The following is a 24,759-nucleotide window of genomic DNA, read 5'->3' as shown; positions in this document are numbered from 1 at the left end:
GATGGGGTGCCTCCCCTTGTGCAGCCGGCGGTGCCAGCAGCAGAAGAACACAATGGTCGCGATGGTCCCCAGCAGGAGCAGGAGCAAGAAGAGGGCGCACTGGATGCTGTAGGGTCTCAGCAGCACCAGGAAAGCGGCGGCGATCATGGCTCAGGCGTGCGGCTGCCCCTCTGCCAGCCAGGCGCTGCGGCGAGCCGCGGGGGGCCGGGCAGCGTCTCCCCCCGGCAGCGGAGCGGGCATCGCCGCCGGCAGCCGGGCGGGAGGAGGAGGAGGGGGATGAAGGAGGAGGAGGAGATGGAGGAGGAGGAGGAGGTGGAGGATGGAGGAGGGGCCCGAAATTCGGGCCGTGACTCAGCAGCCGCCCGTTGCGGCGGGGTTCCCCCTGCGCGGCTCGGCGCAGCGGGATGGGCGCCCGCGGGCACCGGCGGGGCGGGGCGCGGCGCCGCATGGCAGCCGGCAGCAGCGGCAGCAGCAGGAGGAGGAGGAGGAGGAGGAGGAAGAGGAGGAGGAGGGTGCCTGCAGGGAGGGAGGAGGAGGAGGAGGAGGAGGAGGAAGGAAAGGGGCACCTCACAGCCCCGCCGGCGCGGCTGGGACTCGGGGCCGGCCGCTGACATCACGCGCTGGAGCCGCTGCAGAGGGAGGCGGAAAATGGCCGCGGCGAGGTACCGGGGGTGGAGGGGTGGGGGGGAGGCTTCACACCGGCTCGGTGTCACCTCGGCTTCGGCCCGGCCCTCGGTGGGGAGAGGGGAGCCCCCCGGCCCTCCTCCGTGAGGGGAAGGAGCCGCCGCGAACAGGTGATGGCGTGCTGAGGGCTAACTGCGCCGGGTCCCCCCGCGGGCTGGCTGCGAGGTGACCCCCGGTGAAGCGATGGGGTCTCTCGGTATCCCTCTGCTTGGGGCTGGGGTTTCGGCAGCGAGCCCCTCGGTGTCCCCCTAAACCCCCTCCAGCCCCGGGGGGACCCCCCGAGGTCGCCCCCCTCCCGCCCCCCGCCGGCTTTCAGGAGGAGATGGGGCCCCCGCGTCCCGCTGCTCCCTGCAAAAAAAGATGAAAAAATTAAAATTTTTTACCCTCTGAAAGCACCTCCGGGGTGCTCCGCACTACAGCAGTGTACAAAATAATAATAATAAAAAGTTAAGGTCGATTTGTGGCAAGATTCGTGCACCTTTCGTGCCTCTTGGATGGGAGCGCGGGAGGAGCGGAGCTGAAGCTGGACAGAAATAATGAAAATCTCTGTGCAAACATTGGGATAACATTGGGGTGTTTCTGCTTATAGGACGGCCATAAAGCATACATGGAAGCATACGGGATAACATTGGGATGTTTCTGCTTTATAGGACGGCCGTAAAAGATGTATGGAAGCATATATCCGAATTTAAATGGCAAAATACGCAAGCAGGAAGGGCAGGGAGAGAGGGATGCACGTCTGTGGTAGCTTAAATAAGAATGGGAAAAAGATGATCCGTGTATTGCTAAATTTCCCATATTGCTGATGGAATGTCACTGTGACTCGTTATCCTTAATGTCAGGGAAAGCCTCTTTGGGGGGAGATTCCCCGTGATGCCAGCTCCGGTGGCTACTTTAAGAAAGAAACAAAACAGCCTTGTTTTTAGGTCTGCAGTGCTTTATTCCCGGAATCTTGTCCCATTTTATAGCATCCACCGACATATTGAGACGGAACAGGCTGTCATCTGACTTGGTAGCATGGGAAGTTGCTGTATGGCAGCTTTTGATTTAAAGCTTTCTTTCCTTCACAAATGCTGTGAGGTTGTGTTGTGTCATGTGATGCGATACCGAGCTCTCCTAATACCGCAGTACACTGCAGTAAAATGGTTTTAATGCAGATTACCTGGAGATTATTAAACCGCTTCGTGTCACCTCGCTGGAACATGAAGCGAATCGGAGTGATCTTCCCAGCGGCGCGGAGCCTTGCTGCAGTGTCTCGCTGCAGTCTATTGCAGGGACAAGAAACTTTTCAGCACCTCTCGCTCTGCACCGGTTTATATTTCATAAGGAGGTATTCCAAAAAACATAACATAGAGGTGGCTGCACAGTAAACTGCAGAGAACTCAGGGAATTATCTGCAGAATTCACCTTTTCTATGCAGTTATCCAAGAACAACATTTAGAGTAGTGACAGATCTGTAATTAGTCACCCTGCTTGTTGAAGGTTTACAGCTTTTCCTTTCTAAGACTTAAGGTGCACTGGTGTCCAGAGGGTAACAATTTGCCAAAAGGCTATGATAAATTACTTGACAACAGCTTAATTTTTTTTCAGATTCTGAAGAGAATACTGTTTAGTACAAGAAATGCTGACGTGTGATTTTTTCAGCAAGCTACTGCTCTAGGCTTCTGAGTCAATGGTCTCATGCATATGAAACTGCTGCTATGGCTTTCTTTATGCTCATTACTATTCTTTTCTTTTTTTTTTTTATAAATGCTGTGGGTATGGGGAGTGTGGTTAAAATGTTACTTCTGTGGTGAATACAGTTTAAGTAGATGAAGTGATTTCATGTTAAAAATAAGCAAACAATATGCAGCTAGCTTATTCCAAATAGTAAAAAAGAGTAATTATAATAAGTTTTACATGTATGGTGTTTTTTTTTTAATATAAGCTCCTTTATAGAATGTTTTTCAGGAAATTTTTCATAAATCTTAAGAATGAGAAACAGAGAAGAGAAAAGGAATGAAGAGAGAAGGTTAAAAGAAAGCTGTTGGCTCTCAGCTGAGATTTGACCTCAGAAGGAGAATCCCGGAGGTGAATAGGAAGCTGTTTCAGAGAAGAGGAAGTGAAATAAGGTAACCAAGTTTTTAAGACTATTTGTGGCAAGAATATGTGGTGAGGGAAGGCAGGTCAGAAAAGAGATCTGAGTTGCTGAGAGGCTGAAGTGAGTCTGGAGGGATCTTACAGACTTTGACCCTGAAATCAATCAGTAAGGGGTACTACTCCTGCTATTTCAGGGTGTGCATGATGTGGCTGCGCTTTTGCAGAGATGTGAGAAGGTGGGAGGTAGCATCCTGTGGATGCTTGTTTTGGTAGGGCTGATAGAGCAGCGGAGCAGCCAGCCACAAAGTCACAGGCACAGCTGAAGTTTGCAGCAGGCAGCTTGGAAGAAACCTTTCCTTTGAGCAGCACTGAGGGAGGAAGCAGCGATACCTGCTTGTGCAGCAGAGGCTCCACAAAGAGGTGACCCACAAACATTTGCAGTGAAAGGGGACAGGGCAGGACAGGAGGACGTTCCTCAGGTTGCAGTCACTCCACAGTGCAGCTTCTTACCTTATTTTACAATGTTGTAGGAAGCAAGGGAGCAGCAACCTGTACATCAAAATTCTCCAGTATAATGGAAGAGCTGAGCAGGGAATGTGATACAGCAACGGCAGCCTTCCTGCAGGGAAACAAGTCAGTATTGACCTGAAGTATTCTCTCACCCAGTCTCATGATAGCCTGACCTGACTTAACAGTCTTGCTAATGCTGACAGCAGGGATATTTTCTTCCCTCACCGTTGCCCAGTATGCAGAATTGCAATGCAATCTGTGGACTAGTAGATATACCTCAATAATTTACATGAGGTGCAGCAGCTCTTAGAAACGAAAAGAAACTAAAAACCATAGCTGAATACAGTGGGTTGGGCTGAAAGGAGGAAAAAAATGAAAATATCACAGCATTTTGAATGGAGAACCCACATCAACAAAGATCTGACCTCCTGCGATGTGAGCTGTGGAGTTCAAGGGCACCTAATATCTCTGAGAAGGCACCTCTCTGATCCTGCAGCTTCAGGCTGTGTGCACCTCATTTTACAATTACAAGACTCCCTGTATCAGTGGGCCAAAGGAAAGTCACATGTGAGATCTGGTGGTATGGACATAAGAACAGGAGTTTATACAAGATACGATTTTGGAAGAGTAGCAAGAAAGTAAAATTTTTAGCTGAGTAAGTCAGTGAAAGAGTAAGGTCGTTCCTTTCACCAGTATGTAGATGTGCTTTAAAGACTGTGTTTCTACTACTTAATTATAATTAAGTAAAATGTTCTGCTTAAATGACTACTTAACTGGTTAGAAGGATTCTCTAATCATGTAATACTTCTTAACAAAATATTTAGGTTTTTTCCTAATCAAGCAGGAACCTAGAAGCAACCTAAGTAAATAAAGTACTGTAGTGTCTGGGTGTTAGCAACTTAATTCAAAGACATAATTGACATTTCCTCTCAGCATTGTAGTTCACGGGTCACATACTGTCCTCAGTGTGCTCTCTATCAGTTTTAGTATGATGTATGAGAATATGTTTTGGGAGCTCCTGGTAGATGATTAAATCTAATAAAATACATTTTTCAGCTGAAAGAGTAATAATCTCCAGCTTGATAAAAGCATCAGGTTTCAAAAATCCATTATATGAAATGGTATGCTCTAAGTTTATCAAGGTTATTGCAAATCTTTGTTCTGCCAAACGAGTTAAATTGTTTGCTCCATGCAATGCTTCATATATTTCAATGGCACATCAGTTAATTCTTGCAATATCCTCAAAAGTTAGGTAAATACATATTATTGCTTCAAATCCTTTGGAAAGAGAAACTAAACCGCAAGTGATATATGGTCCACACAAGACCAAGCTGTTTGATTCAAGTGCTGCAGACCAGACCCCAGACACAACTGGAAAATTTTGCAGTTTTAGGTGTTTCAGGTGACGATGGAAAACCAAATACCTGTCTCCTTTATGTAAGCTGAGGTAATTGTTCTTCTTTCGTAGGTTCATTAGCTCACACAACTTGGATGTTTTGATCCCCTCTGTTTATTGGACTGACTGTAAATCACGTGGTGTAGGAGCTATGCAGTCGTGAACTCACAGCATAGAGCATTGCTGGAAAAATGCTGGCAGAAATTCTCTGGGCATAAATTGACTTTGCAGACTGACAAGCTGATCTTGAGCTAGATGGAAATATACTGCTAAAGCTCCTATGGCTTTTCTTTTTTTTCCTTACAGCAGTGGTTTGCCCGTTTGTCCTTGGTTAAAATTTGTTCTCTGTTCATTTTTGGCAGTGTCTAATGTAGCAGTTGTCAATCTGAATATGGCCTTGCATCCCAGAGGGAATTGCACTTCATTAGTATTATGTATATAATTGGAAGTTGCTTAAGGATTCCTTCAGACCAATATACAGTATTGGTCTTTCTGCTATTGCCTTAATTTCTAAAGGTAGGTTGAACTGCGAGTGCCAAAACGACGTTTAATTTTACGGGAGGGGAAAAATAGGTATAATAAGGTCTAAGGTTTTTATCCTCGCAGGGAAAATACCTTCCCATAAATTCTCCTAAGTGCATTCAGAACTAATCTTGGTTGCACTAATATTCCCTGGAGTAAGAGGACAACATATGTGTCTCTTGTTCTAACTCATGACCTTCAATAGCAATAAGGATGTATTTTTTTAACAGGAGATTATCAAGTTCATTCCCTCCTACCAGTACGCAGCAAAACCAGAGAGACTGAGTAAGAGCTTTGGAGTAAAATAGCAAGTATTTTGAGTATTATCAGGCATGACTTCTAATCTATCACCACTCACCTATGATAGCCAATAAAGACGTTTGAGTAGGGACAGTTAAGATGCCACTGGGGTATTAAATACTGACCCAAGATCAGGCTTGGAATTTCTAGATGTTTTTTCACTTCTGTGCTCTTATAGTTGAAGTTTGATAGTTGAAGTTGATCATTGATAGTAATGCCTTGGGGCAGCACAGTTTATCAAGAGATATAAGATAGCTTATGCCACCAAAAAAGGTGAGATGCCTACTCTTACAGACTCTCACATTGGATCACCAGTGGGTTTCTTTGAACAAATCCCATTTGAAACTGCATTAGTTGCATATGAAAAGTACTTCTGATATTTTTTTCAGCCTTTTACACATCTCTTCAGAATACATTAAGAAAATAGTATTTGCCTGCTTGGCTGACACACAGAGCAAGTGCACAGTTTTTGCACCTCTGCACAGATCTGTGTGTGGTCAGATTTCCCCTGATGACATCAGCTTCCCATAAATGTATTTAGACAAAATAAGTAAACGCATTGCTCCTCTTTAACCTTCATCATTTGGGAGCTGTTAAGATGCATTACGTTGAATTACCCAAGCCAAATCACGAGAAAGGCCAGCTGTTGAACTCTATAGATCCGTGCTGATTTGTTTCTCCTCCCAGACTAATTACTACATCTAAGAGTTTGGATATATTAACTTGCATGGAGAGAGCTTTCACGTGACTATTCAAATTCCAGTAGCTTAGGTATCTCCTGCAGTTCAATAAATAGGCTATTTTTGTTGGTCTGTATATGAGTACATTTTGCTGTGCATGGTGTCTGTGAAGAAGCAAGTGAAAGTGGGTGCTAGTTTTCCAACTGTCAGCTGTGAAATAGCTATCTAATAAAGATACTAATCCATGATGGAGAATTAAGGCAACTCCCTGCATCTTATTTGGCACCTTGCTATCTTTATGTGGATCTTTCATGGATGGGGTGATTCAGTTCATGAAGCAGTTACGAGCGGGTGAGGTATCTAAGCTCCTATTTAAACTTGGCTCAATCACTGAAGCCCAGAGCATAATTATTTTCCCTAAATTTTTACATTTCATGCCATTTAAGATACCTGGAGTTAGTAACTGTCCTCATGAGCCTGGAACAGGGTCCTGGCCCTATGTGAGCTGTGTGCCCATAAGAAGGGGCACTCAGAGGATAGGCATAACAATTTGTTATACCTTAGCACCATACATTTGTTTTTAGGCAACTTGGGCCTTAGAGCATCTGAAAGGAGCTGGATTGCTCTCCACGTGTCTTTGATTGCATTCAATAGGGACTTGACTCTTCTGACTGGTGGAGGTTCTCTGCGCTGAGGCATCTACAAAGGGATGGCAGTTGTGAGGAGAGACCTATGGGAGATTAGCACAGCTGGAGTAGCTGCTGAAGGCCAAGCAGAACAGCTCAGGACACTGGCACTAGACACCTATGTTTAGGCAGCCAAATTGGTCTCTAAATTTCCTCTGATTTCAATGAAAACTTAGATAGCCAGTGCACCCATAACTGCACACATCAGCAACTGAATTCTGTCCTAAAAGCCCGGTAATGATCTCAGGTTGCTGTCCTGAAACTTAGTAAAATCGACACCATGTTTCAGTGTCGATTAGCTGAGGAAATTATCAGTTAGAACTAAGGTTAGGTATTCCTAGAGATATTAAATATATCTGTTCACTAAATTCACTATTCTTCCTTTACTGTCACTCAGTATTACACAAGAAGAGTACATGATTTGATGTGGAAATTAGAACATTTCCAATCAACTTCTTCAAACTTGTAATTTAAGCTACAGTCCTATGAAGATCTTTGGCATATTTAGGTGTTGATATTATTTTAAAGAACTTGCAGGTTGCTAAAGCTCACAGCATGAAGGACACTACTATGAAAAATAATAATTGCTTTATGAATTCTGTGGACCAAACCTATGGATTTTAGCTTTTAGGACAAGATACGGGCCAAATTCTGCATGTAATCATGTGGATTGCAAGTGCTGATGAGGCTTTGAAGTCAAGGAGGCAAGCTATGTAAATAAGGCCAGATGTTGCTGAACTACAAATCCCATCGCTTCTTAGAAAAGTATCTGAGGTTATTCCTTGGCTTGGTTTGTGAGGGTAATGATCTACAGGCAGGAAGTGAGCTGTTAGTACTAAGAATCATGTAGCTTTATCCTTCCTGGTAGTGGAAGACAAGTGGGGTCATTTCCGTGCACTTACAAACTTGACAGCTACAGCAGTGTTCCTACAGATGCTCCCCAAGATTTCTAGCTGAATTTGGAACAGAGTCGTATTGATGACAAGAAAATCTGTACTCTGCATTTGTGCTTTTAAGTCATACTTTCCCCTGAAATGACTAAGATACCACAGTTGAAATATTTTGAGCAATAAAAACACTTCTGCATTTTTCTGACGCTGTCTGTTTCCACTGAAATCTTCCGTCGGTTTTAGGGGAATAAGATCTGAACCTACAAAAGGGCGTATAACGTATTTAAATAAGGTAATATTTTCCCTCATAAATTTGTTGTGGAGAACCAGGAATTCTCACACATTAGTGTAGCCCAAGAGTTTTGTACCAGCATTGTGTTTAATGTCCTGGCAAGTTCAGCATGAAATGCAGTAATCCAAGTAACTCAGCCCAAATTTGATACTGCTACTAATCGTGCAGAAGTAAAATAAATAATTTTGTGTGACAGGGATGATTTTCTAGTCCAGTAAAGAGTTGTGATGTTCTTTTTTTTTATTCTCTAAGAAAAACTGGGATTGTCAAAGTGTGGACTTAGAGGGTAGGTGATATAAAATGTCAGTACTTTATTATGGAACCGTGTTTGCACAGTTGTGGTACAGTTCCTTGTTTTGCTAAAATTAGTGGCAAAGCTTTTATTTTAAGCCCCAGCAGAATCAGATCCATCGAGTAGGCCTACAATCTCATGGTGTAAATTTGTAATACTTTACACTGCGTTTGCTGAAAGGGAAGAGAAATAATGATCTCAGCATGCCATCTGCCAACTCTCAAGCTGAATGGAACAGACTATGTCAGTCAAAGGGTGAGATATGTCTTTAAATGACTCTTGTGGGTATTTTTGTTGTTGTTCTGGCTTTTTGGGTTGCTTAGCAACAATATCCTGTCTGCAAATTTGTGGCATCTGCGCCGAGTGTGAGCTATTAACATGTTTGTAAAAATTAAGTCCAATTAATGTTTCATCTGCAGAGCTCTAAAATTAAATGGCTTCCTCCTTTTCCTTTTTTTTCTTCTACACATTCCTTGGTTTTAGAAAAAGTGAGGTCAGATTTACGTCTTAGAACAGCGATAAATCATAAGTTGGTATTTCAGTACTTCTCAAATAAAGAGCTGGCGTTTTCAAATGGAGAACACAGCAGAACTGGGCAACTTAAACACAAGTGGCTTTCAAAGGTCATGTAATTCTATCTCTGTGGTTAGTGGCTTAATGCGCTGGGCGAACAATTGTCTGCGGACGATTAAGTATCTTCCAATTAAACCGCTGAACAAAGCGCCCAGTGTCAGAAATCTTACTTGATGACTGGTAGAACTGTGTAAGAAGGATTTAAAAGAGAGAACCAGATACACTTCCGCAGACTTCATTCTTCGTCCTCGTAGCTCCATATATCAGGAGTTCTACCGGAATCTATCCTGCAGCTTCAAAAGTAGGAAAAGTGAATATAGGAGGGGCTGGACCCAAGCAGCTTCTGTAAGGAGACATGGTATGGTCACTGAGTAGTCAGCGGAGAGGAATGGGCTCCCACAGACAGTAAGTCATCGGCTCTCTGAGATGTGTCTTAGGGCGAGATGAATCACCTCTCTTTCTGCAGTGACAGAAGAGAGCCAAGCGTGGCTAGACAGCCTCTCATTTTCAAGGTAGTAAAAGTTCAGTGAGATTAATCCCACTCCACAGATTTTTTTTATTTTTTCCCCGTGGTGATACAGTATATTTTGCCTTTAATCTGTTCTGGTAAAGGACGTGTTTTAGAGGGAGGCATCTGCGGCAGTCCTTACTCAAGCAAGGTTCACATTGACTCCAGTGAGAGGACAGGGTGAGAAAACACTGCCGGACTTCTCCAGTAAGTGATGTATTTTACTGTTCCTTTCCTTCGTTAGAGACATTTTGTTCTACCTTTCCATTCCCTTTAATCACAGGCTGGAGATGATGCCAGCAGACAGCTAGATATTATCCCTAGGGCCCATGAGTTGTCACAATAAATTCTGGGAAAAGACATAGTTTGATTAATGTATATTGAGGGAGCTGAAGCCATGCTTCATCATAGAAAAGTACTAACAACCAAATATTGCAACAACAGGTCTGAGCAGAAGCCTCATAAAGGTGCCGGGAAGTTTTCTGACTCCTTTCAGGAGCTGCAGGGATGGATTGGTCCCATCCCTCCTCCCATGACTCTGTGAAATCCTTTCCTAATTTCTCTCAGCATCGTATGTAGCTTATATTTTAACTTGGCAGCTGTTAAGACTCCCAGTGAAATCAGTTTAGCTGTTTACTAGTACACCCTCCCACCACAGGCAAGAATCTTGACAGCTCAGAAGAGCTTTATAGATCATGCAGACAAATCGCTGAGCTCTGCATCCTGCAAGGACCGTGGTAAAACTTCTCCCTAGCTTTGACTAGTGGGCTGGATTTGTCAGCTCTTCCTCTTTGTCTTGCCACCGTGCCCTGGAGCTCTTTTCATGGATCCAGATGCTTCAGGGACATGCACACCTCTCTTTTCCTCCACCTTGGATAGCTTATCTGGTGTAAAGACTGAGAGGGATTTCACTGGCCATATGCCTCGCAGCATCTACCAGCCACCCCATGCTGCTGTTGTGGGCTCTGAACATCCAGAAGTCGACATATCCATTGACCTTACTAAGCTGTATAACTTACGTGAGTCCAATACCTCCTGAAAACTGTTACGACTTCCTACCAACGTGCTCAGTGGTCACCATGTGCATGTGAATAGCTCCAGGGCTTTGGGGAATCATCACTGCTCTTCCATGCTTTGAATCCCTTGTGTGTTTGGTGCTTATCTGGCTGACTTGGTAACCTGCACATGCACAGACCACAAACATCAGAGTATTGGGCTGAGTACAAAATGAGGGACACCACAGAGACACAGCCTGACAGCAGGGAAATGTTAAAAAATACAGGTTAGCAGATTAATATCAGCTGTTAATCTTGGCACACTGGCAGCTCTAACTTTGCTGCAACTCTGTGAGCATTATGTGGGCTTCTAGGAGAGCAATAAAATAGCTCAGGATTGTCAAGGGCCAAATGGGAAAGCTTGAAGTATTTCATTTGAAAATTGAAAAGTTGGGTGATGGGGATTGTTGTGCTGGCTTGATCAGCGGTAAAAGACTATCAGCTGTGTCTGCCCTCTGATTCTAGAAGTCAACATCTTTGTGCTGCATGAGCAGTTTGAAAAAGAAGGAAAAATACTGACGTTCAATGTGATTGCGTATATGGGTTGTTTTAAATCTGGTATGTTGCTGTTTGAACAAACATGCCATTTCGTTTTGGATCTTACCTATTGAAATCAGTGCTGGAACTTCTCTTCCTTTGGCTCCTGCTGCGTCTGTGCATTTATTCATTTGAATGACTCCTTTCTGTGGGGCGAGGATCCACCCAGCATGGATAAGTGGCAGAATTAGGCCTCCAGTGATTCATGTTAGGCATAGATATTCAGGCTGTCTCCCCTCCAGGATTTACATGGGATGAATTTTTTCTTTAAAGAAAATTAATGTGAATTCCTGCAAACAGTCTCCTTTTTTTTTAGCAGTTCAGTACTTAACAATCCTACTGCAATCGTACTCGACACGTTCTGCAGAAAAGTGAGATTTAATATTCTCTTTTTAAGGGCGATTTCTTATGCTGCTTACCTCATTGTATCGGTAAACATGGTGACAAGAGCACAGTTGTCTTGTGCAAATTAACAAGTTCACCTGTGTGAAAAGCCAGCTTTTTGGAGGCTTAGCACAGACATGGCGAATAGTGGTAAGCTGGGCTTCTGCAGATGAATTGACATTGCTTCCTCCAGCACTGCAGCCAGATTTTCTCACTTTGACACGACAGCCCCATGTAATTCTCCTCTCCTAGCTCCGAGTTACCTTTTTGACAGCCTCTGCGTGAGGCGCTAGATTTGCTTCCGACTGATTGAGGCCAAGTAAATCACGAATCCCACTGTCACATCTGGGAATTCATGAGTTTGCAGCTCTACAAAATCATTTCACCCCTGTGAACTGACAGGCCAAATCATATGTTTGTCGGAAAGAAGGCCAAGGCTTGACAAAATCCATTTTTCTATTTATTGGTTTTATCCGTTTTAAGAATTTTCAAGTAGCAAATATCTTCTCCGAGTATAATGGAAGCACTTACATGAACTGATCACATTTTCAGTAGAGTTTAAGAACGTATATTACATTTCACACTTTCGTGTAAGGCGTATCAGCTTAATTAGAAAAATAAAACGCATAGTATTACTTGTTTCCTTCTCCCTGTGTACAACTTCGGTGCTTTACAAGGTATTAAAGTGGTCCTTTGCTTTACAATATTATCTCACATAAACGAAGGATTTATCTGTGTATTTGGGTGTGGGTTTTCTTTGTTGCTGTTCCTCTTCATGAAGCAGCCCAGCTCACTTCCAGTCCTCAGCCTGTCATTTCTTCTGTACATCAAGTTTTCCACTGCCAGAATGTGTCATCCCTCATCCAGTCAGTTGTCCTGGGTTGTTCTGGCCTGTTTTTTATGGGGCCACAATGGTAGATCTCAGTGCCCTCAGGATGATTAATGCAGTCCTGGAAGTCACACATCCCTTTTAATAGCACGTAGAGTGAGTGCTTTCCCTCATCCTAGGTGAAGTTTTTATCATACCTGTATCTTTTAGTCTGATGCTGAGGGTTCACTGACACTGAAAGCTTGTTGGGGCAAATGTGGTAATAGAGATCATGGGCAGGAGATGGATTAGACGTGGTAGTATTATAGAAACAATTGTTCTGTGAGAAAAAGATGTTTTCTGTGCATATTTTGGGAGATAATTATTTTACTTATGTTAATGTACTGAGCAGACCATCTCCCATCTTTCAGGGAAGATAAAACATGACGTTTGGCTAGTTTTCACTTCCTTACCCAAGATATTTTCATACAAGATAAATATCAAAATCCGGGAATAAATGGTTTTGGGTAGACTTTTTAAAGTATTCTTCTAACATTCCTGTGGGATGACACAGTAACAGCTGTTTTTCCTATGATGTCCTGCAGGTTGTGTCTGTGTGACAAGAAAACCATTTAACAATGAAAAAATTCACGCTGTTTGATTTTGTAAATGACAACTCGCTCCAAATTGGAGAGACTTCGTGGATTCAGGATCTTCCCAGTGATGACAGTGAACTAGAAAGACTTCTGAAACCAAATGAGCACGTGCTAGTAAACTGGCCTGTGGGAGAAAGAAAGACAGAAAAGCACCTAGTGAAGGTTGTGTACATGAGTGGTAAGTGCAGTTGCAGAGTATTTGACTGATAGGAGATTTTAATCTAGTTGTAAAGTATTGCTACATCGTTTGCTTTGCTTTGGCCTTTTTTATCTTTGCTTCAGATGACCCCCAAGAGTTGGTGGAAATGATGCAAAAGATATTACAAGCAGATGAAATTACAAAAATACAAGTTGTTGGAAAAGGCAAGAGGAAGAGAATAGAAATGATTTTCTCAGAAAGTGAAGACAGTGACCTGGATAAAGAACAGGTGAGTTTCTGCCTTTGCGTGCCTGAGATTGGTATGCTCGTCGTGTAATGAAATAGACCGTAAATATTGATTCTTCATAGTATAATGCACTAAATGCCAATAGTAATGGTAGGAATAAAGGCAGTCTTCATGTGATACCTCAGCATGATAACCTGTCAGATTAACCAGGCCAATGGATTTTCTTCTTTGCTGTTCAGCGAGAAAAGTATTATTCAAGTCTTCGGGTGCTGTATAGCCCCACTACGTTTTCTCCCAGGGGATGGATGTCTGACCACTGTGTAAGCAAAGTAGGGACCAGGTTTTGTGTTATCCTGAGATCTAAAGTGACAAAATGCGGGAAAAGAAAGCACGTATTATTAACTTTTCATTGGGATTTATTTTTCCATAAATACTAACTGTGAGTGTTACATGCAGAGTGAATAGAAGTTTATAGCATGCCTTGAGATATTACAATGAAAGTCTCCATGCGAATGCAAAGATGCTATTACACTCTTGTTTACAGGAGAAGATGATGAAGCATATAAAAAGAAAGAAATCATTTCAGGCATCTGCCCCTGCCAACATCCTCAGTCAACTTGAAACATCTTTAATTAACAAACAGGTAAACATCTCATCTTCAGCAATTTTAATCTATTAAGGAAAAGCAAACGGAAATGTTTTAGTAAAGTTAATGGTTCTAAAACCACATCAGAAAATGGGTGAATAGAGAACATGGAAGTACATAACTGTTATGTATTGCTTTGACATTTCATTTTGAATTTTAATAGGAATGGTAATGTTTATGTTCAGTAACAATTATTATTACAGTGCACCAAGTCTGTTTGTATATTCTGTGTACAAATGGAATACTCTGTTTTAGGTAGATATTTTAATGGTAGGTTTAATGCTTTATTTTTATGTTGTTGTTGCTGTAGATAGCATGTTCTGTTTCTTTCAGAGAGAACCATATTCAGGAAGCAACTTTCTGTACAGTGAAAGCAGCAGTGATGATGAAGAGCCTTTATTTCAACTATCCAAGGTAGAACTGTGTGCCAAAATAAAAAGTCTCAAGAGAAAGCTGACAGACACCATGAGAGAAAACTGCCGCCTAAGGCAGTCCCTGGTAATGCTTCAAGGTAAAGTCAGGGGAATTTTTTTGATGAAGAGGAAAGCCTGAAGGTTATGAAAAGCTTGATTTATAGGAGGCTATTTGGGTGGGAATTATGGATGCTCAAGCTCCTGACATGATCAAGGCCTACGATTATCACCACAGTCTTTGATACATAGCAGCCTTCAGTTCCAGCAGCACTTAGAAAAAACTAGCCTGTGTGGAGGCCATGCAATCATAGAGTTAGAAATGGAAAAATGTAACTCCTGACAGTTGCCAAGAGAACCTTTCTGTGTGCCATGTATAGCCATCATCTAAACTCAAATACTCCATTGACCACTCCAACTAACATCATTTATTAAGGAATTTTTATTGCTCTCCTGAGATTTTCTTTGTTCTGGAATAATACATTTCCAACTACATTGGTAATTCCTCATTATTGATAAACTGAGTTCATTCTAGATACAAAAATTGTGTCCTATCCCAGAGTCGAGACATTTTGTCTTTCTATAAATGAAACTTTAATCACTTGGTGATCATATTTGAAGCACCTCTTACTTGTTCTTGTCCCTTACTCTGGGACAGCAAAGACAGACTCTGAAGTTTCAAACCGTTAGTGGATGAATAAGATTTAAAGAGGGCTTTCTGCTTCCTATGTCAATGCATTATAGCATCCTTAGACTGCCTAATATCTCTTTTTTTTATTTGTCATACAATTTTGTGAGTGCTTATCAGTTTCATTGCCCACCTGAATGTGTTGCATGTGTTATTCACCTTGACTTGGATCATTCTTCTCCACTTTTCTGAATATTAAATATTTTATTAACATCTGACAACTTTCCTTCCATATTTATACCATTTCCTTTGCATCTTAAGCAGTTTTGTTAGTCTTTTACAGTCTTAAAATAATTTAGTGATTCTGTATCTTGCTGATTCTTTATCCCGTGCATCCTTTTTTGCTCTGCTGAATTGATTCTTCTTAATGAACTAAATAAAAGTTTCTATTTAAAAACAAATATTTTTTCAGAGAAAGGGCTTTAGAAAATATGTTTTCTGTAGAATAAAAGAGGGGGAAAAAATCCGTGCAGTCTACATGACTCCTTTGAAACAAGCATGCAAATATTAGACATACCATTTTGTGGCCTATATTCAGTAGCTTTACAGACTTGTAGAGATTGTAAACAAAAAGGGAAAAAAAATAGCAAGCTTAGTGCCCTGATGGAAATAAATTAATGGTTCCTCTCAGCCTTGCAGAGAACCGGTCGATCATATTCCAAAAGCAGAGGCCAGATCTTCATGGGTGGGGACTGAAAGCTTTAATTACTATTTTACCCATCACTTTCCATTTGATTTCAGTGTTGCCACAGGCAGTCACTCATTTTGAGGAACTGGTAGGAATGGCTGAAGCACTGCTCAAAGGGGGAGTGACAACATCTACATCTAGTCTTCATTCACATGCTGTTTGGAAAGCGTCTAACAGTTCTTTAGCAGATACATACGCAGCTATGCATAGTAACTCCAGCTCACCAATAACTTTGAATGGAGAAGATGAGGAGCAACAGACTGAAAAACAGGTCAGTTTAAAGATAATTTCAGGCATAAAAAGTAAATCTCAATATAGTACAAATTTTACTGTTACAGTATAATGAAAATAAGCATCAATAAAAGTCATTTTTGTCATGATCCAGTTGTTAACGTGATTAATGAGCTCCTGTTGTACAGAAGGCTCTTAGCAAGAGAACCACTAGGCTTAATTCAGCATGCTGGTACACTCTCAAACTGATCTCAGTGGCTTTGCACATCTGTGGATTCACTGAGATCTAGGGGTCTTCCAGACTAATGTTTTGGATTCCAAAAGGGAGCAGTAGTGTTTTAGAGGTAATCTAAGAAAAATGGCAGCAATCTGCTTAAACTGTTAATAGGCAAGTGGAGAATTGTATGTTTCTGTTCTTGTTCCTGAAGCTGGCCAACAATTAAGCAGAAATACACATATACATAGTTTCTGAATGAAGATGACCCCTTGTTCTCCATAATTATAGCAGAGCATAAATGAGAAATCCGAGGTCAGAGGCTGTACAGGAAAAATATGAAGACCTAATCAAAAGTATAGTCACTGGGGTCTCAGAAAACCAAAGTATTCTATTAAGAATTATCAAGGTACGATGCTTTGACTAGATATTGCAATACACAAAATCTGACCTAGCCAAAGAAATATAAAGACCAAAATTTCTAAGCAACCTAGCCTTACTTTGATAGAGGTGACTCAAAATTGCACATTAGGAGAGTTCAAATATTTTGGATGTAGAACCGTGGTGTGCTGAAATCACTCTCAAAGCCTAGGACCAGATGTCACAGTTCTTAGGGCATGTCTGTTCAGAGGCAGAAATATTAGTTTAGGCATATTGCTGTGCTCCTGAGGCTATACAGATTCCAGGACAGAACTGGACCACATCCAGCCTGCATGGAATGCAAGCAGAAGGATTTAGGTATATCTGAAAATGGCCTGTCTCTACTAGGGAGTAGTAAGGACTGCTTAGGGGTGAACAGGGGTCCTTAGGCTGCTCCATTCTGAAAAAAAAAACTAAAAATCAATATATGTGTACAGCTCCAAACAATGAATGGTATGCAAGTTTAAAAATTGATCTCAAGTGCACAGCTGCAGGGATTGCTTCTCAAATTGTGGTGAAAGAAAATATGCTTTAAAATATTTCAGAGATAATACTACATAATATTTCTAGTGAACTGCAATAGTTATGTCTATGACCAATTTTGTTTTCCAGTTCAAGATCGAAAAGTGGCAGATTGCACTTTGTAACAAGAGCAAACCTCAAAAGTTTATAAATGACTTGATGCAAGCACTTTACACACATGAGTACATGGCTACGCACAGCCTGACAGGTGCAAAATCCTCCTCTTCAAAGGATAAAGCAGCGAAACCAGCTATGAATCAGAATGAAGTTCAGGAAATCATAGGTGATAACTTATTAACGTTACTCAATATGGCACTGATTTGACAGAGGGCTTTCTCTGAGGGAGGGGCACTGATACTTAACAGCTGGTCTACTCAGGTTATGTGCTGTTTTATATTTTCTTCTTTGTCTCCTTGTTTGTTATTTAACCCATCGGTTACAAATCCTGACAGTGAAATACTAAGTTCCGGTGTTTCTGTTGTGTGAGTTTTGTATTTTAAGTGACCATTCAGGAACAGTAATAAACTTTTTAGATATTGAAGAGCTAATCTGCAATGGTCAAACGTGTAGCATGGTGATAACAGATAAAGAAGAGGGAAGGCACAGAGAGGACACACGCAGATCAGATTTAAAACAGTGTTTGCTATATTCTGAAGTTATCGAACATTATAAATTTTGACATTTTAAATAGTGCTTGAGGCAAAATGAGACACTAAGTATAGGAGACAGGAACAGCGATCAGAGAAGCAAACAAAATTTGTTTTATGCTGAGGTTTAAGGCAGATGATGTTTGGTGAATAGGAAAGAATCATCTCAGATGCAAGTAGCAGCTTTAAAGAAAACTCTTTTGTGAACACAAAGCCTGATCTCTATTGGATTCACGCCCATAGCTTAATACCTTAACAACATAGCCCAAGCTCTTGCACCAGAATCTCTTCCCCATGGTAATTCCCTTGGACTACTACCCCTGTTCTCTGTTTTCTCCCCAACTTGGTTTCAGTTCATCAACCTGTGTGTAGTTGTGTTAAAGCTGGCCAGCTATCAGTAGGGTTATCAATAGGGTATTGATGTTATAGTTGTGTAAACCTCTTTTCCTTAAGAACTTACCTAGAGAAAAAGTCCCAAAGGCAAAATAGAAAAGGAAGGAATGTGTAAGGTGATGAAAATATTGAGGAGTTAAGATGAGACAATTTCAGAATAAAATATGAGAAAAATGAAAAAGATTTATTGGGATGAGAAGATCTACTAGTGACTTCTCTGAAGGTGGATTCTGGGGAGGGGTCTAGGCAAAACTGAGGAGAGAAACAGGGAATATAATCAGACCATGGAATATGGCATACTGCAAGAGAGTTCAGTGAAGAAGGGGAGCTTAACAGAGAAGTCAAAGAAATTTGCCCTAACAAATTCCCCTAATGAGAACCCTCCTGAGTTCAAACAGGGAAGTGCCAACATTATAGGGGAGAAGAAAAACAAGGAATGTCTGGGAATTCTAGAATTGTAGAAAAAGACTTAGCTGATGAGATCGGTTAAAGAAGATAGAAACTGTAAAACTTCAAAATTAAATGAAAGGGAAAAAAATCAAGGGAAGTGAGGGTAATGGAGAAGAGCAGAAATTTCATTCCTGATGTTAAACCCTGTTAGCATTGCATTCAAAAAAAGTTAACCGTGCAGCTAGAGGAAAAACAGAAGGGAAATTTTAGGGGAAGGAGGCATTATCTGCAAATACAAAATTAATGAACAAAGCCTGTAAGATTCAGAAGCAGGGGAACACACAAGAATAGGCTTCTCTGATCAAAAACAGAACAACAGAGAGAAGATAAACACACTTATTGCAGGAATCTCTCCTGGGGTTCTCCTTGAGCATGCCAAGAACAGGCTTAACAAACAGAAGGCAGAGAAAAAAAGCAAGGGCTGACAAAATTGATGAAGTAGTGAGTAAAGACAGAAAAGTAACAAGCTAAGGCAGAAATAGCTGGAAATTTCAAAGATGCGATAACTGCATTTTAGATCATGCCTCTGTGGTCTCCCTGGTTTGGAGGCCGCAAATATATGTCATCTCTTTGTTTTGCAGGCATCACGAAACAGTTGTTTCCAAACACAGATGATGCTTTAATTAGGCGAATGATGGGACAAAAACTGAACAATTGCACCAAGAAGCCAATTTTAGGCAAAGATCTTAACTCAGGTGCTTTTCAGAAGCATGGCTTTTGGTAAGTCTTAAAATATATCTACTACAGTTGTAGCCTGCAATGTGGAATTCTATATGCTACCTGGTAATAACAAAAACTAAAAGCACTCTTAAAATTATCATGAAGATGCATGTTCACATATACATTGCCAAATAAGTATTTTCATAGCCTTGTACAAAGAGTATGTGATAAAGAAGCAGTGCAGCTTGGCATTACAGCACAAAAAGGTTGTTCGTTCTGTGCAACGAAGCACAGGGCTAGTAAATTAGAGGAGGAGAAGACAGAAGTAAATGTATGGATTTACTTTGATCAATATGTCCATTTCAGATTTGACATTATCTACTTTTTTACTATTTGCTGTAGTCTCTCCAGAGACCAGGCAATTCCATTTTCTTGTCAGCTGTTGTGCCTCAATTAGCCCACAAGTAAAGATAAAGAAAATCATACCTCTTTAGTTCGTACTGATAAAATTACTGTAGGAGAGCTGGATTAGCATTCTTTTACCAACAGAAGAGTCTAAATTATTGGGGTAAGGAATTATTTAATAACCTCTCTTTTATTCTGGGCATACATGTACTTCACCATGCAAACAAGACTAGTCTAAAACTGCTCAATTCATTCATCCCTACTGCCAGTGAAGTCAGCTATTAGCATAGTTCTGTTTCCATGTATGTGAAACATGCATACAATAATTGGAGTTTGAAGGGACTTCTGGAGATTTTTCTAGTCAAACCCCTGCTCCTCAATGCAGGGTTGCCTAGGACAGGTTGTTAGGAGCTGTCTGCAGTTGGGCTGTGAATATATACCCAAGGATGGATGCTCCACCACCACTCTGGGCAACCTCTGCCAGTGCTCAGTCGCCTCTCACAGTGAAAAACTGTTCAGCCAGAACCTCCTCTGATTCAGTTTGTGCCCATTGCCTCTTGTTCTGTCACTGGGCACCACTGAGAAGAGGCTCCATCTTCTCTACACCCTCCCATGAGGTACAGAGAGAGCTCAGGGTGATCCTGTCCGTCTAGGCTGAGCAATCCCAGCTATCTCAACCTCTCCTTGCATGAGAGATGCTCCAGACCCTTAAGGAAATATTCACTAGTTTAAAAACTTCATACTGAAATATGATGGTGCACGTCTTAAGCCACTACAGAGAAGAATATCCTGTATATGTTATATTGTATATATATATGTCTCCATGTGTGTATGTGTATGTATAATGTGTATATATACAACAGAGTGGAGAGAGTTCTAGGAATGCTGTGAAGAACAGAACAAGAGAATAAAATCAGTGAGACATCAGGGAGAACAGATTTGTTCTTAGACTTCCCATGCCAAACTAATACATTACTTCTTCCTAGTTTAGTTATAGCAAGTGTTTCAAATATATACTATACTGTAATACACTGCATAACAAAACGCAAGATATTTGACTGTTACAAGCACCATTGCTTGATAAGTAGCAGGGCTTCACTATTAGAATTCCTCTCTAAGCCACCTGGAAGTACTCCATGGACTTGAATTACTACTGTGGTCTGTTTTTTTTTAATTACTACTATGGTCTATGAATTACTACTAGAGAAATACTCGGATCATATCTATAGGAAGAATCTACACACACGGGTTTTCTTAGCTGGTAACAATAAACAAACGCACCAGCCTGGCTAGAATAAGTTGAGTGTGTTAATGTTTTTCTTCTAGACCTTACAAAACAAAGGCCCTCTGCATTTGTAGCATACAGTGTGCATTGATTCACTGTAGTGCTCTTCCCTGTCCTTGACACGGGTGGTAAAAATAACAGCATAGAAAGACAGGCTTGATCTTCTCTGATAACATTAAATGTTAAATATATATATGATCTTTCTCCTCATCAGCTGTATCCATGACTTTTGCAAATTTCTGAGTCTCATGCTGTACAGGCACAGTATTCCTTAGTCCTGGCAGGAGGATCTTGAGCTAGCACAAATACGGTTCTGGCTTGCTGTTTCATACTGCCTGAAGACCTTTTCAGCTTAAACATAATATCTTAAAATAGAAATGTCTTTGTCATTGATACGTGCTTATGTAAAATTCAGCCCAATATCCACTGAAACCAATGTGAATATTGTTTGCATAGTCTCCCTTGGATGGACTTTTATTAGAATGCATTTATAATAGAGCAGTTTTATACGTGTTCAGAATTTTCTCACTGTAAAAGCATTTAAACACTATCATCCCCAAGGTAATGGTGGTGTTTCCTTTCACTCAGATGACACAGGTTTCCTCTGCAAGAAAATTAGGAAAATTTAAAAGTGCTCACAGTGTCACAGTTCCACCTTTGCTTCACCTCAAGAAAAAAATCCTGTTGTGCAGGACCTTAGTAACAACTTAGAAGTTAATAACAAATTGATTTTAAACTATCAAAGCCTGGTGATGCTGCAGTTATGATCTCTGTTGTGGCTTCACCTCTTCTACCTTTCCCCAGAACACAGATATGATTTGAGAGAAGGAATTAGGATTAAAATCTGAGACAGACAAATCATCATCTCAGTTTCATGAGGCTGAGGTAAAACAAAGAAAAGGGAATGTGTAAATGAAGCAAACTGGTTAACTAGCTAATAAACTGTGCTGCTGGGAAACTAAGAACAGTAAGTCACTGCACGTTGAATGTTAACATTGCAAGCTTCGTTGTGAACTGTCTCAACAGTGGTTCAACAGCTGCTCCTCAGGGCATCATCCCTTCGGCTGTTCCTCCCAGCACTCAAGACCAGCAGGATGATGATTCACCAGCTGCTGCTGCAGAAATTCAGCAGAGCCACAGCCGTCTGACTCCTCCACCTCCCAGCACAGAAGGTCAGCAGGAGCGTTTCAAACCCACTTCTTCTAAGGTGGAGCCTCATCTCTCCAGCAGTTCACCAGCGCCCTCTGCCAACCAGGGTTGCAGACAGGACCTCAGGAATTCGGATAAGGAGTAACAGGATGTGCTTCGTACCAGTTCTTCGATGGAGACGAAGGAGTAGTACGAAATTAAAATGAAATAATATTTATGGGGCCTAGCAACAGAGAACAGAGGTACTGCAAGCAGAATAGAAGCCTGGGAACCTTTTTCTCAAATGAGTGAAAATCCCACAGCATAGAAAAAAAATGAAGGCATATTAATATCTTTAAGATATTATTAAATATATGCATGTTATACTGTATTTCAGAAAATATAAACTTGATCCAAAGAATACAAGAAGAGTTCCCCTTAGTTAGAAAAACACTATATTATTTAAAGTAACACCAAAAGAATTTATAAGAGGAACCTTAATTCCCTTGCTTTCACCTTGACAGCTGATGGAAAACTGCTTTACCAATTAGAGAAAGCTATTGCATACTAATACAAAAGAGATACAGAGGTATAAAAACAGAGCAGAAAAAAATCCTAGTGAATGAAAACTATGACCAGCACAGGGTTGGAAAACAAAGGGCCACATGAACAGAGAAATAGTAGTGCAATAGGTATTTAAGGATGCTGTTAATTTAGAAAGAATAAAATGTTATCAGGGCAATGAAACTGCACTTCCCAAGATGTCTGCAAGAAAGAAGCAGCTCCTTTTTAACCTCCAGAAGGTGGAAAGACAAAGAAGGCATGTTTCTTCTTAGCTCAGGGAAGAGTCCTCCAGGATAGCCTGTGGAGGCCATGGCTTCTCTCCCAGCCCTTTTGCTGCTGCTACTCTGGTTTGGCAGCTGTGGCTTTCTTCCCTGAACATCAGGTCCTGAGGGTAAGGGTGACAGATCCCTCCAGTCAAGGGATGGAGGATTATCTCTTGGAAGCAACTAGTAAAGGACAGAGATGCCAGCTTCTGCTCCCTCTGTCTAGATTTTGGTATGCTGCTCTTTGGTTAGGGGGTGGGTGGAGAGGCAGAGCATTCCTTGTGGGGTTGGTACCAGAAATCCCCCAGCAGCTGGGCAATTCCTCTTGAGCTCTCTAATACCACTTGTCCCAGGGGCACAACTGGCGGTCATGCACCCTGTAATTGCCTGTGGAGGAGGAGTGGTACTTTTTTTCCTCCTTGTTGACTGATTCCAGTTTTACAGCGTCCTGCTAGAGAGAACACTTGGGTTATAGGGGTTATAGCTTTCACGCTTGAGGATATTTCTCCCAGAACAGAGAGTACTAACAGGTAAATCTATATGGCAAATATACTTGGCAAACAAGCAACTAATGAATCAAGATGGAGGGGGAAAAAAAGGGAAAAAAATTTAAAAAAAGAAAAAAAAACTAGCTTTATTTGAGGAAGATTTCTAGAATTAGAAATGGGGTTAATGCCAGGAAAAAAAGAATCTGAAGGCAAGTTTTGCAGCTGAATACCTCTGAAGGGAAGTGCTGCAAACTACCTTCATTAGAACAAGGCACTAATCAAATGCACTGTAACTTCTGGATGGGATGGGGTATGACTGAAGCGATCTGCTAGCCTTTTTTATCTCTCATGTCCATCAATTCCTTGTAGATAGGGTTAAGATGAAAGCAGGTATGACAATGTGATGTAAGTTCTATCTCACATTATTAACTACCATCCATAAAATGTAACGGGAGGATGTGTGCTATTATGTATATTTTGTATATGTACCTGTATGTACAGCATATAAGGATGTATATACTTAATCATATTTTTGAAGCAACTTTCTATCAAATAAAATGAAATATTACTATCTCTTTGTTTTGTTTTTAACGAAAGGGTAAAGAGGGAGCAAGCAAGCTTTTAATTACAGATTAGAAAATACAGAAGTAAGAGAATGAGAGAGAAAGCAGAACAGTCTAATGCTCCTTCTCCCAAATTTTGCAGTAAAATCAAAATTAATTGGTGATGTGTAAGTGTGTCACGCTGCAAATTTTTTTCTGATATGTGTGATAGAGGACATCTGCATCAGAGAAGGCTGACAGCTAGTGCAGAAAAGCGTATTGGCAGTATGACTGCACAGCATATAGAGACTATGGGAGATTCAGTACTGAAAACAAAGCAATACTAAAGCCAGTCATTTGAACAATTTGCTTTTATTGCTGCATTTTAGATTGAAATTGAAGATTATAACAGCAAAGAATTTGGACGTTGTTATGAACTGCTCATTAAAAACACCTGCTGTCTAAGGAGGGAAGATATTAAGATATGTGAAGAATGAGATAAACTGAAAAAATACACTATTGAATTCAGTGTTTTTCATGCATGTCAAGTTCAATTACAGTATATAGATAAGAGTCAAAAAATACATCTACATTTTCTAGATCAAGAGTAGGTGGCAGTATGCAATGCTAATACAAGAAGGAAATCAGCGGTAAAAAAGGCAATGTTTCACTTTAAGGAGCGAGGATCTTTTTTAATTCTATAAAAGAAAATAATTGTTTTAAAGGCATATAATGAGTATGTGGAGTTGGGTGACAATAATACTGCTGAGCCTCTGTGAGAAGATGAGATCTGCTCAGAAAAAAAGCTTCCACATCCTGTTTAATCCTCAGACTTCACTCGGAGGTTTGGACTTGGAGATTTTAACTCATCAGCAGA

General features: G+C 41.0%; 1 protein-coding gene across 2 annotated transcripts; it reads left to right on the top strand.

Moving 5' to 3' along the window:
- Positions 1-565: 565 nt before the first annotated feature.
- BEND6 (BEN domain containing 6) lies at positions 566-23,786 on the top strand. Of its 2 annotated transcripts, XM_084285170.1 has the most exons (10): positions 566-662; positions 2,623-2,795; positions 12,802-13,030; positions 13,135-13,280; positions 13,783-13,881; positions 14,218-14,395; positions 15,724-15,941; positions 17,148-17,340; positions 19,129-19,267; positions 21,924-23,786. In XM_084285170.1, the coding sequence occupies exons 3-10, from the start codon at positions 12,835-12,837 to the stop codon at positions 22,189-22,191; spliced, it is 1,437 nt and encodes a 478-aa protein (XP_084141296.1). In that variant the 5' UTR covers positions 566-662; positions 2,623-2,795; positions 12,802-12,834; the 3' UTR covers positions 22,192-23,786. The 2 variants fall into 2 exon arrangements, with proteins under 2 accessions (XP_084141296.1, XP_084141297.1); XM_084285171.1 differs by lacking the exon at positions 2,623-2,795 and having other exon boundaries at positions 617-662.
- The last annotated feature ends 973 nt before the right edge of the window (positions 23,787-24,759 follow it).

This window comes from Netta rufina (assembly GCF_964035555.1).
Source record: "Netta rufina genome assembly, chromosome: 3".
NCBI classification, from domain to species: Eukaryota; Metazoa; Chordata; class Aves; order Anseriformes; family Anatidae; genus Netta; species Netta rufina.
Note: the sequence above shows the minus strand (reverse complement) of the source record. Positions and strands in the feature narration are given on the sequence as shown.

Coding starts and splice junctions, on each gene's coding strand:
- BEND6 (XM_084285170.1), top strand. CDS start 12,835: ATGAAAAAATTCACGCTGTTTGATTTTGTAAATGACAACTCGCTCCAA. Junction 13,281..13,782: donor GTGACCTGGATAAAGAACAG/GTGAGTTTCTGC, acceptor TCTTGTTTACAG/GAGAAGATGATGAAGCATAT. Junction 19,268..21,923: donor TTTCAGAAGCATGGCTTTTG/GTAAGTCTTAAA, acceptor CTGTCTCAACAG/TGGTTCAACAGCTGCTCCTC.